General features: G+C 37.2%; 2 protein-coding genes across 2 annotated transcripts; both read right to left on the bottom strand.

Annotated features, from left to right (window-relative positions):
* Positions 1 to 554: 554 nt before the first annotated feature.
* LOC108042692 lies at positions 555 to 3,632 on the bottom strand. Its single transcript, XM_017121089.2, has 3 exons — positions 3,146 to 3,632; positions 715 to 3,086; positions 555 to 653 (listed from the first exon to the last, which is right to left on the bottom strand). Exons 1-3 carry the CDS (start codon positions 3,630 to 3,632, stop codon positions 555 to 557), a joined length of 2,958 nt encoding a protein of 985 aa, XP_016976578.2.
* A 125-nt stretch (positions 3,633 to 3,757) lies between these two features.
* Positions 3,758 to 4,809, bottom strand: LOC108042693 (synaptonemal complex protein ZIP1). Its single transcript, XM_017121090.2, is given in 3 exon segments — positions 3,758 to 3,768; positions 3,915 to 4,671; positions 4,733 to 4,809. Coding segments are annotated over 3 exon segments (813 nt in total). The 5' UTR covers positions 4,778 to 4,809.
* Between the last annotated feature and the right edge of the window lie 9,624 nt (positions 4,810 to 14,433).

Here is a 14,433-nt window from a genome sequence, read left to right as displayed (position 1 = left end):
ATTCTCACTAACATTCTTTTACATACAAATTTCCCAATCTTGTATAAAACACGAAATATTATAGCAACGTGTATGGTTTTAAAAAATTCAAAAGATGGCGCCAATTTTTTGAATAAAATGTTCTGCGAGATATTTAAGAAAAACAGCTCTACATTGTTTTCAAAAATCTCGCATGATGACGTCACTTACTGACAAAAGCTTATTGGTACGATATTACAGTCGTTGTTAAATTTCCGCTTTAATTTTATTGTAAAATTATAGTAAATGTACTTTAGTCCTTATCATATATCGTAACTAAACAATATAATACATTAAGTATAATGGAAATTATAAGTAAACGATGGCGAGGTCGGAGAAAATCCTCGAAAGTTTGGTTCTATTCCAGCACTACACTTGATTTCAGACGGTATGCACACCTTTCATCGCGGCTAGATATACATTGCCATAAAAATTTTGATGTAAAACATCAAACAAAACTCACGAATATTGTCATTTAAGTTAAAGTAAATATTTTGGTTTACTTAGTCATTTATTCGTTTTTATTTAATCATTATTTAAGTGGCAATATCACAGTCTTCATCGGACTCTTCACCATGTTGATAAGTGTTATCAACCCGCACTAATTCCATAAACTCTTCATTGTATTTGCACAACTGAAATGAGGAATAGATTAGGTATTACAAAATTCGGGAGTTCCCCGAAAAAAGAGCTCACCTGACTTAAACTTGTAAAATCACTCCATATCCCACGCAATTTGAATAACGGGTCCTTGTTCGGATTTCTAAAAATCTTACAATGGTTTATTATGCCATTCACATACGCTTGTGTTATGAAGCCATAGTATCGATACAGAGATATCGATCTAAGATTTGGGCATGACACGAGAAATGAATAAATAAAGTTGCTTTCATCTATCGTCGCGTAATGAGTCGATGTGATTTCCAAAACTTCGAGATTTTTCAATTGGATCAGCATAAAGACAAACGTTTTAACGGCGAGGCCAAGTCTTAAGCGCTTGAGTCTTTTTAAGTTCGTTAGTTCCACAAGATCAAAAAATACCAGATCTGTATCATTAAAAAGCAAACACTGAAGATTCGGTAAAATCTTGAGTTCCTTGATGAGCTCCCACAAAGAAATATCCAAGGGGTTATTTATCTGTAACTCTGTAAGATTTCCGAGAAGTGCTATGCATTCAATGTCTTTCATGTGGTAGAAAACACACTCGAGCGACTGCAAGTCCTCTAAAATCCCAATCAACCTAAAGTCTTGCGATGAAAATGAAAGTTTTTGCAGCTTTTGAGGGGACTTCAATGCAAAAGTCCTCAACAGATTTTCCACAGCTTGGGCTTTGTAATCAAAGTAAATACTAAGTTCTTGTAGGTTTGGCAGATTTCCCAATAGTTCCAAGTTGACCGGGGTTAAGCTATCATACAATTCCGTTAAAAAAACAAACTGCCCAGAAGTCAGAGTATGAAAATGGATTTGATGATCTACATAACTAGATGAACTCGGGGGCAAACGGCACTTTTGACAATAGTTAATGCCGTCATTTTCAGTTTTTCCAGATACGGACTGCGACCAATTTTGTACTTTTGGCAGGCCCAGCTGCAATCTCTCCAAGGATCTTAGGCCAGCAAGCTCGACAATTTCTTTGGAAACCAGTTTTGTCCTCTGAATAATGAGGCTTTTAAGCATTGGAACCTCTTTGGAGGCAAGAATCTTAAAAAACTTTCTCAGAGATCCTTGTGGGTGGACGGTGAGGATTAACGTCTCGAGTTGACTCAACGCGGCCAGCTTATCAATATTCCTGGAACAAAAGAAACCGCACTTTAGGATCCTTAGGCTACGGATTTGTACCATCTCGGCCAGCTCTTCTGGATCGAGGAATTCAGCTTCCAATTCTTGCAGAATGTGCATTTCCAAGGAGGTAAAACTTTTGATTAGCGCTACTAATGAGCCGTTTATGGAGATCCCCTTGATCACAAGCCGTTGTATGTTTCGCACATTTGCTAGTGGTGCAAAGATTCTCGCATTAAATCCATAAGCCTTTTCGAAAAAGTCCAGACTTAGAGTCACTGACTCGTGTCCATGGATCAAACGAATCTCGAAAAATTCGGTTCTGATGCGATCCACTCGTCTCGCTGCCTCAGTTATACTTTCGAGCTGTCGCAATTTGACGACGATCATATTCTGTATCTGCCGAAAGGAACAGCGGATGGTGGTAAGCGTCGGTATGGCAGCCATCGTGGCAATTTCTTCCTCGGAAATCGGATCGTTCTTATAGAGAACTATCTTCTCGATGAAGTACAGAAAGGATAGAGATGATATTACAGAAGACAAAGTGGTGGTTTCATATTTACCCTCGATGCGAAGACGATGAACATGTCCATAATCTTGGTTTAAAGCTTTCAACTCTAGCTCTGAATCTTTGGACTTCCACGATTGATAGAATGCATCTGCCTCCTCGTTTGAAATGCGATTTCCTCGCAAAGTAACTCTAAGGCGATCCATTTCGTAATCATATATCCTTGGATCCTTTATAAGGCAGATATCAGTGAGGTTTCCGTTTAAAGGTAAGTCCGGATAAATGGACACATCCCTCAAGCAGCACTTGAGTGAGACCAACAGGGGGTTTGAGACCAGGGCAAAGGCCTCATCGGTGCTGACATACGTTTCTGGGATGCATATCCTTCGGACCTGCTTCAATAGTGATATCTCCTGCATACCTTTTTGGTAGATGCCCATGGCTCCGATCTGCTTCTCTGCTAGTCCTTGAAAAAGCTTCACTAGCGATCCCTCCTGATGCTCGCCAAAAAGTATTAGTTCTTGGAGTATTGGAAGTTGGGCAAGTGCCGCATACTCAGCGGCATCTACACCCAGCTTCATCGGAAAACTCAGGTACTCTAGTTGGTTGCAATACGGCACTATATCCGATAATCTGCCATATAAATGGTTGCTGCCCAGCTTGAGTTTGCGTAAATTTGGATTTGATTCGCAGAACTGGCGCAGGATATTGGCATCCATTGGGACATCTAGTTGGAGGACTTCCAGATGCCTGATCTCCGGAACACTTTCAAATCTATATCCTGGTTACATACCATATTAGAAATACAACAGCTCCAAAACACTTTTTATATTAGCTCACCTTTTACTTTAACAATAAGCTCCCGTAATTTTGTCTTATTTTTGAGGCTTTTTATGAGGTCTTCGAATAGGTCTAAATGTTCACGGTAGTAACGCGTTGGTTCATAAATAAGTTTTAAGGATTCCAGTTGTTCATTCTCCTTGATGTTATTGAGATAATCAGTCCAGAATATTTTCTTTTCTTTAACCGAAAGTTTTTGCATATGGGCATGTAGGTTGGAGAAATCGATCTCTATCCTAGGAGAACTATTTAAAAAGATATTTTGAATGCATAGTTTCTGGTAAAGATCGGGGCTCCATTCTTTGAACACTTTGGTGAATCTCTCGCAGCTGGTTGTAAAGTGGATAAGATCAATGTACTTTAACAAATAATCCTTGCTATCACTGGCAGCGCAGTTAATTTCGATCTGACGAAATATTTCATTTAAACAATAAAAGTTCAAGTTATTTATCTTTTTGGTTCCACTGAAACCGAAATCTTTGTTCATTTTTTCTGTCACGACTGTCACGACCTATCAAAGCGAAAGTTTGGACTGACTAACAGAAACGCAGGCAAAAAATATTTATTTTGCCGAACTTGTTATCTGCCCGTTTTTATAAGTTGTTTACGGTCTTAAAAAAAACCTTTTTGGAGAATAAAAATTCCGAATGCCCTTAATATTATATATTTTTATTGTCATTTAATCACATATAGTTTTTATTATTATTTTTTTAATTCTATGCACAAATAGTTTTTTTAATTATAAATGCAATGCTCTTTACATATGTACTTGCATTAAGGCACGCTATAAGTTGTTAGTTTTCTTCTGGTTTTTCCTGATAGGATTTCAGTTTCAAAATTGTAGCTGCCTGGTCATTTAATATATCATCCTTCTCCTTATTTTTAATAGTTTCCAAGTTCAATCCCAACTCCAAAAGTGCTGTGTGATCATCTTTCTCCTTTACTTGAGTTTTAAGTGTTGATATAAGGTTTTTATTCTCGGCTTCTATTTCATCTTTATTGATTATTTGAGCCCTAAGGGAATCTAATTGATCCTTATTCCTTTTTTCTTCTTCGTTTTTTTGTATAAGGTCAACAGTTAGAGAATGTATCTTTTCCATATTTTCCTTTATCTCGGCCTTGAGAGAAACAATAACTTCCATATTCTTCTTTTCATTTTCTTTTAAAAAAAATATTTTTGATCTTAACTTTGCAGAAGTAGATTTATTAGTAGTGAATTCATTGAGAAGTTTTTTAAGTTTCTTAATTTCCTGACCATGTTCTAATTTTTCTTGTTTTATTTGGGACAATTCCTCTTCAAGCTTTTTAATTGTTCTAGCTTGGGTATCAATCTTTTCTTTGTATTCCAAGTTGGACATTTTTAGAACTTCTATTATGTCATTTTTGTCCTTTATTTTATCGTCGAATATAAAGATCTTTTCGTTAGCAATTATCAAATCGATTTCCGACCTTCGCAATTTATTTTCAAGTTCAAGAATTCGGGTGTCAACTTTATTGCCGAGCTGATTACAATCGCAATGATTGGCCTAAAAAGAGTACAAAAATTAATTGAATTAAATATTACATTTATATTAACGATTATGTTACCTCTTCAAAGGTGGTTTCGTCATCTGAATTACTGCTTGTATTCATAATGTCAGGAAATTCAATGGCCGTAGTAGTTGGCGGACGAACGCAGACTAAATTGTATATTTGAGTTTATTTATTGATTAACTAAAAAGAAATAAGACTAACTTCGAGATGACGAATTGTATATACTCTAAAATAAGTATTAAAACATTTCCTGTTTATGGAGGTTAGAAATGTATTTCTTTTCCTTATCAGAAATGACTACTTTGCAAACCTTTGCCTAAAACTATAATAACCGTTTAAAAGGGTAAAGCAAACGAATTATCTTATCAAGAACCAGATTAGAAGTTGTCAAACCGAACGGGTATTGACTCAAAATAGTTCATGGAATCAGTTTAAAAATAATTTCCTTTTATCAAGTGGTTTTTTTTTTTGCTTTACCCAGGCTTTTGCTTTAAACAGGCTTTTGAAAATGTAGCTATATAAATGTAAATTGTTTAATATTAATATTTGGTTTTTCTTTAATTACAAACTCAGCGCCTGGGGAACATTCTGCATTTGCCGAGAGCCCAAAATGAATACAAATTGAATCAATTAGACGGAATCCGCCTGGAAATGAAAGCCAGAGATAAAGCTTGGGAAATCGGGGCGATTGGCTTCGGCCAAATGCAAATTTATTTATTCTTTCGCCTCGTTCTTTTTGGCAGTTGCCCGTTTGTAAAATCAATGGGTGGCATTTTCCATTTCGCAAGCGGAAAACTGGCAGGGAAAACAGGTTAAGACGAGAGGACAACCCGGAATCAAGTCCAACAACAAAGTAGGCAATTAAATTTATTGTATTTCTCCCTCTAGTTTCCGTTTTTAAGGGGCTTAAGCAAATGGTGGAAAAGGCAGACAACACTTGCGTTGCAGGGGAAAACCAAAGCGGAAGCGATAGGAAAACTCAGCTGCAACAGCAAACCCAGAACCTTTCCTTTGCGTAGATAGCGGAAGTACTTGGCCCTGTTTTTGGGCCCGCCCGATTGCATATGAAGGTACTTTTATCGATTGCCTGGCAGTTCGCACTTTGCCTAACTTTTTAGGCCTCGTTCTGGTGGCTTTTTGGCTCCTCCTCCAACGCAATGTCATTGTCCCCGGGCGACTATTAACCTTTTGTGCAGCAATAACAAAAAGGGGAGTTACCCTCAATAATATGGTATTTCCTATGTGCCAGGCCAATGAACCAAATTGCAGGGCAAAAGTTATGATTGAAAATAACTCATTAATATTGGAGAGTCCATTTTTTAAGATATGCCTAACAACTAATTAAAGTACTTAAAATAATACAGCTTAGTATTAAAAAAAAACGTACATATTAAAATTTTGTGATTCTTAAAAAGGTTAAAAGGTTAACAGCAAATCCTGCAATTCAAAATATAAGAAATTATGTGTATCTAACTTTCTATTATTAAATCTATAATTTCTCTTTTTCTACTGAATATTTAAAGCAACATGATTGCAAAGTGATTACTTTAAATCAAATACATTTACTTTGTTATAGTTTAATTAGTATTCTTACAACCTTTAAAGTAAATTGTAAATAAACTGCAGTGATTACGATCTTAGTTTACCCTTGAGAACTTTCCGTTAAAGACAACTGTTTGCCGACTTTTAACGACAACTTAGTCCCCCTTGAAAGTCCTGACTAAAGTCGAATTTTGCACCACATTCAGCATTTGGGGGGCTTCCGCCACATAAATTCCCTTCGAGTGGAGGCCAAGGGAAGGGGGACTTGGATCCGGCGGCACAAGGACGGAGTCTCCACGGTTCGTTGGGGCAACAAAAACAAGAGTGGAGCCAAGCAGAAGAGCAGCAGCAAACTACTTCTAATAACAACAATCAACGTTCTCGCCTCGACTCTTCGGGTTGGGTGCTGTGTAATTACATGACAGCAACAGCAACAGACAACAACAACAGTGCAACAGCAACAGCAACAGCAACAGACAACAACAACAGTGCAACAGCAACAGCAACAGACAACAACAACAACTATGGCAGCAGCAACATTACGAATTACGATAATAATTTCCATTTCTAATTTCCTTGCCACGCAAAAGGCCTTTGCACTTGCCGAGGTTGCCAAGCTGCCGGGCTGAACTGCAACCACCCAACTCCCACAGTTACTCCCAGGACATCCACCCACCACCCACCCCTCAACACCCGCCGTCCATTCGGCAACAACAGGCTAAACAGACCTCCTAAACACTTGGACTAAAATTAGTAAGTGATAATTTAGCAGTATTATCATTAAAGGTTTTCCGCAGGATCAGAAACAAATTTTTTACATATAATTTTAAACATTTTTTTCTAATAAAAAAATATTTAATTTAACAACTATTAAGTATTTAAAAACAAGCGTGACTTCGGACAAAAACGAAAAGCTAGCTTTGAGTAAAATGGGCTAGCACTTAAATTGTTTTTAATATAAATTATGTATTTTTGCATATGTTTATTGGAACAATTTAATAAAGCCTAAAAATATTAAATAATTTTGAGACCATGAAAGAAAATGTGCGGAAGTTTCAAATATAATCTCTTATATGTAGTATTTAAAGAAAATCTATCTTTAAACTTTATAAGTCCAATCCTTAAGTATGTCACAACAGAAAAACTATTTGAGAATATACATTTTTCAGTGTACACAAATAGAGGGAAATGGGGAGGTAATTGCAGAAGGGACAGGGCCAGACGTTGGCATAATTTCGATGCAGAAATCTAACAGAATACAAATGCAATCATTGACTTTTTAGCTTATAACGAAATAAGCGTCGTGTTTATTGGTTGGCTGAACGAGCGAGCACCAGACGAAACCTCCCCCTTCCACCTTCATGAAAAATTGCGGAAAATAGGAGAACATTGCCGGAACTATGGGGAGTGCACTTATAAATTCAAAGCCTTGGTTGGGCAACTAAGTGGGTGGCAAAAGACTGGTGGACTAGAATCAGACGCACCCAAGAGCAACACGCAAAATTAAGCCTAAGGTAGCTGAAGTGCACAGTTCATAGAATATATGCCTTAAACAAAAAACCCATTAAGTTAGTGTGAGCAATAACAAAATTAAATAAATATTACAAATTTAAAGTCTATGTCTTGACAAGGCAAAAAAACTTAGAGCTTAGTAAATTAAAACGAATTTTTGTTGAGCTGGCTTTACTTTAACTTAAAGTATCTAAAATTTCAACTGAATTTATGGCAAAAATAAAACAGTCCTTTAACCGTATTTATTTTAAATACTGATCTGAAAATTATTACTTCAATCGGGATTCTCTAAAATTATAAATTTAGTTTTTTCACCTTTTTAAACATTTCAGATTGATGTGTTCGCGAAGCAGGAAAACTTACAAGTGTTAAAATGGACTGTTTTTGCACAACCAAAATTCAACGCTGGTGAAATGGGCATCGCTTTAAAGTTTTCCCTGTAATTTTACTTCACTCTTTGCATTTTCCTTTAAGATTTCTGCTGAGTCTACTGAGCCACACAGGCTATATCTCTTCCACATTTTGGAGCTATCTGCTCGACTTAAATGGGCTGAGGCTTCCACATGGCGAGGCCAATCGAGGATATGCGTTGTCGGTTGTCATCGGGCAGGTGGAACTTTCATCCTTTCTTCAGCCCAACCGCAGAGCGAAATTTTCTTTTATACCGCCACGCCCAGTATCTCTGAGGACGTTGCTTTTGTTTTTGTAATTTGATAATGCATTTGATTAAGGAAATGAAATTTTTATTAAGGCTGTTTGCTCATTCGCGTCGCTGGCATCGCGCCTTTCTTTTATGATTTCCCCCACATTGTGTGTGTGTGGGTGTGTGTGTGTGGGTGTGTGTGTGTGCCCTTTTGCTCTTTTTTTCCCGCATTTTCCCTTTCGTGGGGCTCTGTTTTGTTTTCCCCACTTGTGCGATTTTTCCCTAACCCGGCAGTTTTGTTTTCGCATAATTTCTTTGAGTGCGGTTTGGATCTCGGCAATTTTACGATGCGCCAGGAATATGGGTGGTATGCTACCTGGATATTGCGCGCTTTCCCTTTCTATTATTTAGTCGGAAAATTTGCATTGCAATGGTTAAATATGTAATTTAATTTTTCCCTCACAATTCCGTGGGCCATTGTATTTTTGGCTATGACTTTGTTATCCTTTGTTTGAATTTTCGCAGGTGGGAATGCGTGTGTGTGTGTTTAGTTAATGTGTTGATGGACAGATTGACAGCAAATAAATAATGAATGTCCGCATGGGAATCGTAAATAATATAAAATCAGGCATTGTAATTGCATTTCCCCACCGCGAATAACAAGCCGCACAAAAATGATTGTGTTTGGTGTTCCACATTTTCCCCAGCGGACGCGAAAATTTATCACATTTCTTTTTTTTTTTTTCCACGGCCTGGGACATGTCACGAAACGACGGGGGGTCCGTGTTGGAAAAATCCTGAGGAGGGCTTTTCACTGGCGAAGAGTGCAATGGAATTCGTATTCAACACCATGGAAAACCCTTCGTGCGCTAACTAAGTGCGCTCATTCAACTCCGAAAAACAAACTTTTGCTATTGTTATTACATTTTTTCACATTTTTGTTTTTTGTTTTTTTTTTTTTGCAAATAAAGGGGGTGTGGGAAATCCTCGGCTGGTCATTGACTTTCCAGCAACTTTCCGCTTGACATTTAACGAGCATGTTAAGCGTTAGAGTGAAGCCTACTTTTGTGCGTTGGCCCGCCCAAAAGCAACGCAATGTTTACATTATTTTGTTGCCAAAACCCCCCAGACATTGTCCTCGGACAACAAAAGTTGTGTTGCCATCATTCATCCCTTCTTAAAGCGGCTAAAAACTTTCAGCTGTTAGCCGGAATCTGTTAGATTTAAGCCAGGCGAGTATTTTCCCCATTGCAACATCGAAATGTGGGTCATTGGCTGTAATGTTGTTTTAAAGAGGTGGCCACATTTATTATTAAAATTTAATCAAGGAGAATTGTTTGTTAAGGAAACCAGATCGATGCGAAGGTAATGCAACACGAACACAAACTCTAAGGTCTTGAAGGTATATTTTAAAGAAATAAAAAAATTGGACATTTTTTATTAATTTAAACTACATTGACACTTTAAGGAAATGTGTTGAAACACAAAGGAAAAAGAGTTTATTTTCTAAATACAATTGTAACTCTTATAATCTAATTGGTTTGGTCTTGTTGGAATAATAATATTTTACATTTATTCATTTGAAAACTAATAAATTGTAAGATTAAGGAATATTTATATTTTGTTTGGAATTTTAATTTTTTTAAATTTAATTAAAAGCTTAATTTGCCTTTAAGTTTAGTTTTGTCTACAACATTGTTCTGTTCGATAAAGAGTGCTATTTCAGTTAAGACGGATTGAAAAATTGATTGGTGAATCGGGCAATTAAAACTGCTTGCTGGCGGAATCTTTTTAAATTTCCACTTAATAAAAAAATTAGTCTGCTTAACTCAACTATTATATGTATGTATAATATGTATAATGATCGCTTGAACCGCCTACATTAATTTTGAATAAATAAAATTTGAAGAGAGCTTCTAATAGAATTGGATCGAAATTGGGAAATTTACCATCTAACCTGTAAGGACAATACCGGTTTTACCTCCTTATCAAACATGTGTGCCACCGCCAAGGCAACTTTGTTAACAGAAAAAGCTCCCCTGCAACTCGAACAAGTTGCAACTCTCTCACGTCAAACTCAAACAAGTATGGAGAAAGGAAATTGAAAGCCTTACTTGAAACTGTTCCCATTCAATCCCGATTCCGAGTTTCAATTTGAATGATGGGCGCTAAAGAAATTTCGTAAATTTCACCGAGGACAAAGAGAAAGTCCAGGGGCGTGTTTGCATTGGACCTACCTCAAAGTCAGTCATTTGGAATAGACAATGGGCCGCAATTACAGGCACGCCGTTCCGTTTGAATTTTTTGGCAAATGCTTTGTGGGTAAAAGTAGGTTTCCGGGGGTTAAGGGGTAAAGGGGTTCAGGGGTTAAGGGTTACGGGCCATTCGGTGCCATGCAAAACAAACACACATGCGTGAGTGGAAAGTTTACTGCGTTTGAATCCAATAGGGGCAGCAACTTTGTCTCATTGTCCCAACGCTCGAAGGATGTGAGCGGCGCAGAACCGGAAACGGGATCAGCATGCAGCGGATATGGGAAATTATTCACCCTTTGCCGCAGTTTCAACCGGAAACGGAGCTATCCATGGATTGGGAATCGCTTTCATTTATTCCCTTTCAGTGCCTCGCTTTGCGGGCAACCGCACCACTTGCCCTCTTGCCAACTTGCCAACTTGCCAGCCACCTGGCCATTGCCAATGGCATTGCCAACTAAGCGATTTATAAACGATTTGCCAAACTTCGTTTCGACCTTTTCAGGTTTTTGCGGCTTTACGGCTGCTGTCTTCTGTCCTTTAGGCCTCATCTCCATCCACCTGCGGCCGAGTGTTAAGTGTTTTTTTTCCATTTTTCAGGTGGGTGAGTAGGCTGTGAGTAGGCCAAATATTTGCTAATGAGTTCTGCTTTCTATTTATATATACCATCAAGTATTTGTGACCTTTTTGGGCGTGCAGAATATATAATATTTACCTATGCAAATGAGAATTTTCGGATCGGTCTACATGTATTGATTTTCAAGCATTCTTTAGTTTGGGCTACCTATTCTTTTAAAATATGAAAACATACAGGAATTTAAAAATATTTTTTGATAATTTTATAAAATGAAATAAGAGAGTCTCAAGTTAATCTAGCTCCTGAAGTTTATTTGCATATTTTGCTTTAAGAAATGTTTAAATAGAAAAAGGTTTTAGGTGTATTTTTCCTGTCTAGAGTTTGCAAGAAAAAAATTATAAATTCAAAGACTCAATTCATATTTTTATTTTGGAAACTTTTTAATTAAAGTGGATCCTATTTCGGCAATTAAAAGTTTAATTAAAATAATATTAAGTAACGCTTAAGCAAAATAAAGCAACAAAATGGTAAACTCTTATCAATAAAACAGTATCTTGCCGTTTCGAAACTTTTTCATAAGGAACAATTTTTTCTGTTTTAAATATCTGTTGTAATCGTCGTTGTCCGTCAAAAGTTTATGCTTCTTCTGTTTTGATTGGTATTTGGCTCTGTGATTGTTTCCGGCCGAGCGACAAAACACGAATTGCAAATTTCAGCCACGCATCATTGATAGCTCGTCATTGGAATTCAATTTGCATTGTTCATGGGCGCAGGCCAATCCGCCGACAAATGGCCACAATGCTGGTCGGGATGGGATGGGAAATAGGGGAGGTGGAGGAGGTCCTGGATATGAGTCCTCTAGGTGCTGCAGGCCTTTCGTCTTTTGGCCTGTTTGCGGTTCTGTTTGCGGTTTTATCGGTGGTCTATGGCTATCAATTTCCATCAACGGGGAAATATAACTATATATGCATTTACATATATATTTGCTTAATGTGACTGCAACAGATTTCATTTATATGCATTTGATAATATGTTGTGTAATTAATTTAAATCACTGCACACATAACAAGCTCGCTCCACGTGCCATTATTATAATTATTTTAATGGTAATTTTAAACTACTATTCCTGAGCAGTTCTGATTTACACATTTTTTAAAAATGTTTTTCCCCAATTTTAATTTCAATTTGAAAATGTTTCTAATGCGAACATGGAACATGGAATATATATATTTTTTATTTTGTTTAATTATCTTTAACTGTCGCCTTGACAGCTCATGTCAATCTTTGTAATTATAATGAAATAATTACAGTGAAAATGTGTGAACTAGGTCATGTATAAATATTTTCGTAGATTATAATTAATTATTTAAACTACAGCTAAAATCGATTAAAGACAACCATTATACATAAACATTTGTTTTTGTTTGGATTCCAAGTAATCTGTTAACAAGTAAATTTGTAATGTAAATAAAATATGTCCATGTAAGGGAAAGCTCATATATATATTTGGCACATTTCCCAATGAATTTTTAACAAGTTCTTTGCCATGTGTGGTAACGCTTTAATACTTTTTCCCCTGAAAATCCAATTGATCCTGAGGCATTTTCGGTCAGAGAAAATCGAATTCCCATCATAGGCACTGCAAATTGATTTTTTAAACAATTTAACCACAGGCAAAAAACTGCACGAAATGGGAGAGGCGAATTCTCTTTATATATAAATGTTTTTAAGAATATGTACATATATACTGGCAGGATCCATTCGCCCACTTCACTTCCCCTGTATTTGAGTGTTGTGTTTCTGGAGGATTTATCGCACTTGGTCCGCCTGCCAGACCGGCGCTTTGTTTGCGGCTCAGCTTTGGACTGACATGAAAATCCAGGCGACGCCATTGTCCAAGCCGAATGAAAAAAAAAATAAGGAATAGAAGAAAAACTGCAGCCACATGTTGGTGCTGTCGCAGTTTCCCGTTCCCCCGCCTTTTTGACCATGTTTCGAACATGGCTTTGTGGCCACCTTTTTGCTCAGACCCCGAAACTGTTTAAGTCCTTTTGAAGCTCCTCCCTTTTTTTTTTTTGGGGAATCCTTTGGCCTCTGGCTAACTGCTCGTTTTAATTGCATTTTTGTTGTGCCTGAAAATTGCATGTCATTTGTCACGACGGCCATTCGCATTTGCCTAAGCCATATAAATGAGTTGGCCATTCAAAGCGATGAGTTTTGCGGCGAAAATGCAGTTCAAGTTGCTCATTATGCAGATCACATTAAGCCCGCCGTCGCACAATGACAATGCTTTCCAAGGACGAAGGACGAGCTGAATAAAAATCAAATTTCCCATTACCCAATTTACTGTGGTGTTTAAGGGGTTTCCGTAATTTGATTACCCACAAGTTTGGGGACTACGATTTAGAAACACTGATAATCAACAAAGTAAATTTTCAATTAATTAATACTATTTATAGGCATTCTACCACTTTTTTAAGAGATTGAGTAAAAATAGTTAAATTGCTAAAAATAACAGTTGAAATAAAAGGTAAGTTCCAAAGCTAAGAATATTAAACAATTTTATGAGATTTGAGGACTAGGTCGACAAATTAGATTTTAAAGAAATCACATCCAAGTTAAATAAAACTATATTGCTATGAATATGAGAAATTTGTCACACTTTAAGTATTTGTGTTAATTTAAATAATTTGCAAAAGCTTTATTTAAAACCTCGTATTCTAGCTCAAGAGATTCTGTTGCTCCACTGACATGGAACCCTAGAATATCAACCTACTTATCCCTAAAAAAAACACGAAGATTATGCTCTTATATAAATGTCTCTTTTTTAATTTATTATTATTTTCTGCTCAAGCTCAGCTTATCCAAGTCTCAACAGCCACCGAGAATCAGCCGAAAAAAAGGGACAACAAAATGAATGCCAATCTATGGTGCTGGGCGAAAGCTACCGCATTGCGGGTCCAACAAATAATTAAATTTATTTCAACTTTTGTCGCTGCCAGCAGAAAGCGACCGCCGACAAAATTGTAATTTGCATAGGAAAAAAGAAAGGAGGAAACTGCGGCCAAAGGGAAGGTCGACAACAACTGGACCGTGGGAATAGCGAGATTAGGGGACTCAGGACTCGGGGGCATCCACCCCCCGCCCCCTCCCCCTCATTGTCCTGGTCTTCTTCTTCCATCTCGTCAAGAGGCAATTAATCAGTTTGTCCAAGTGGACGACACTCGAG

This window comes from Drosophila rhopaloa, unplaced genomic scaffold (assembly GCF_018152115.1).
Source record: "Drosophila rhopaloa isolate 14029-0021.01 unplaced genomic scaffold, ASM1815211v1 contig_163, whole genome shotgun sequence".
In the NCBI taxonomy this organism is placed as follows: Eukaryota; Metazoa; Arthropoda; class Insecta; order Diptera; family Drosophilidae; genus Drosophila; species Drosophila rhopaloa.
This window is presented reverse-complemented; position numbering and strand designations above follow the sequence as displayed.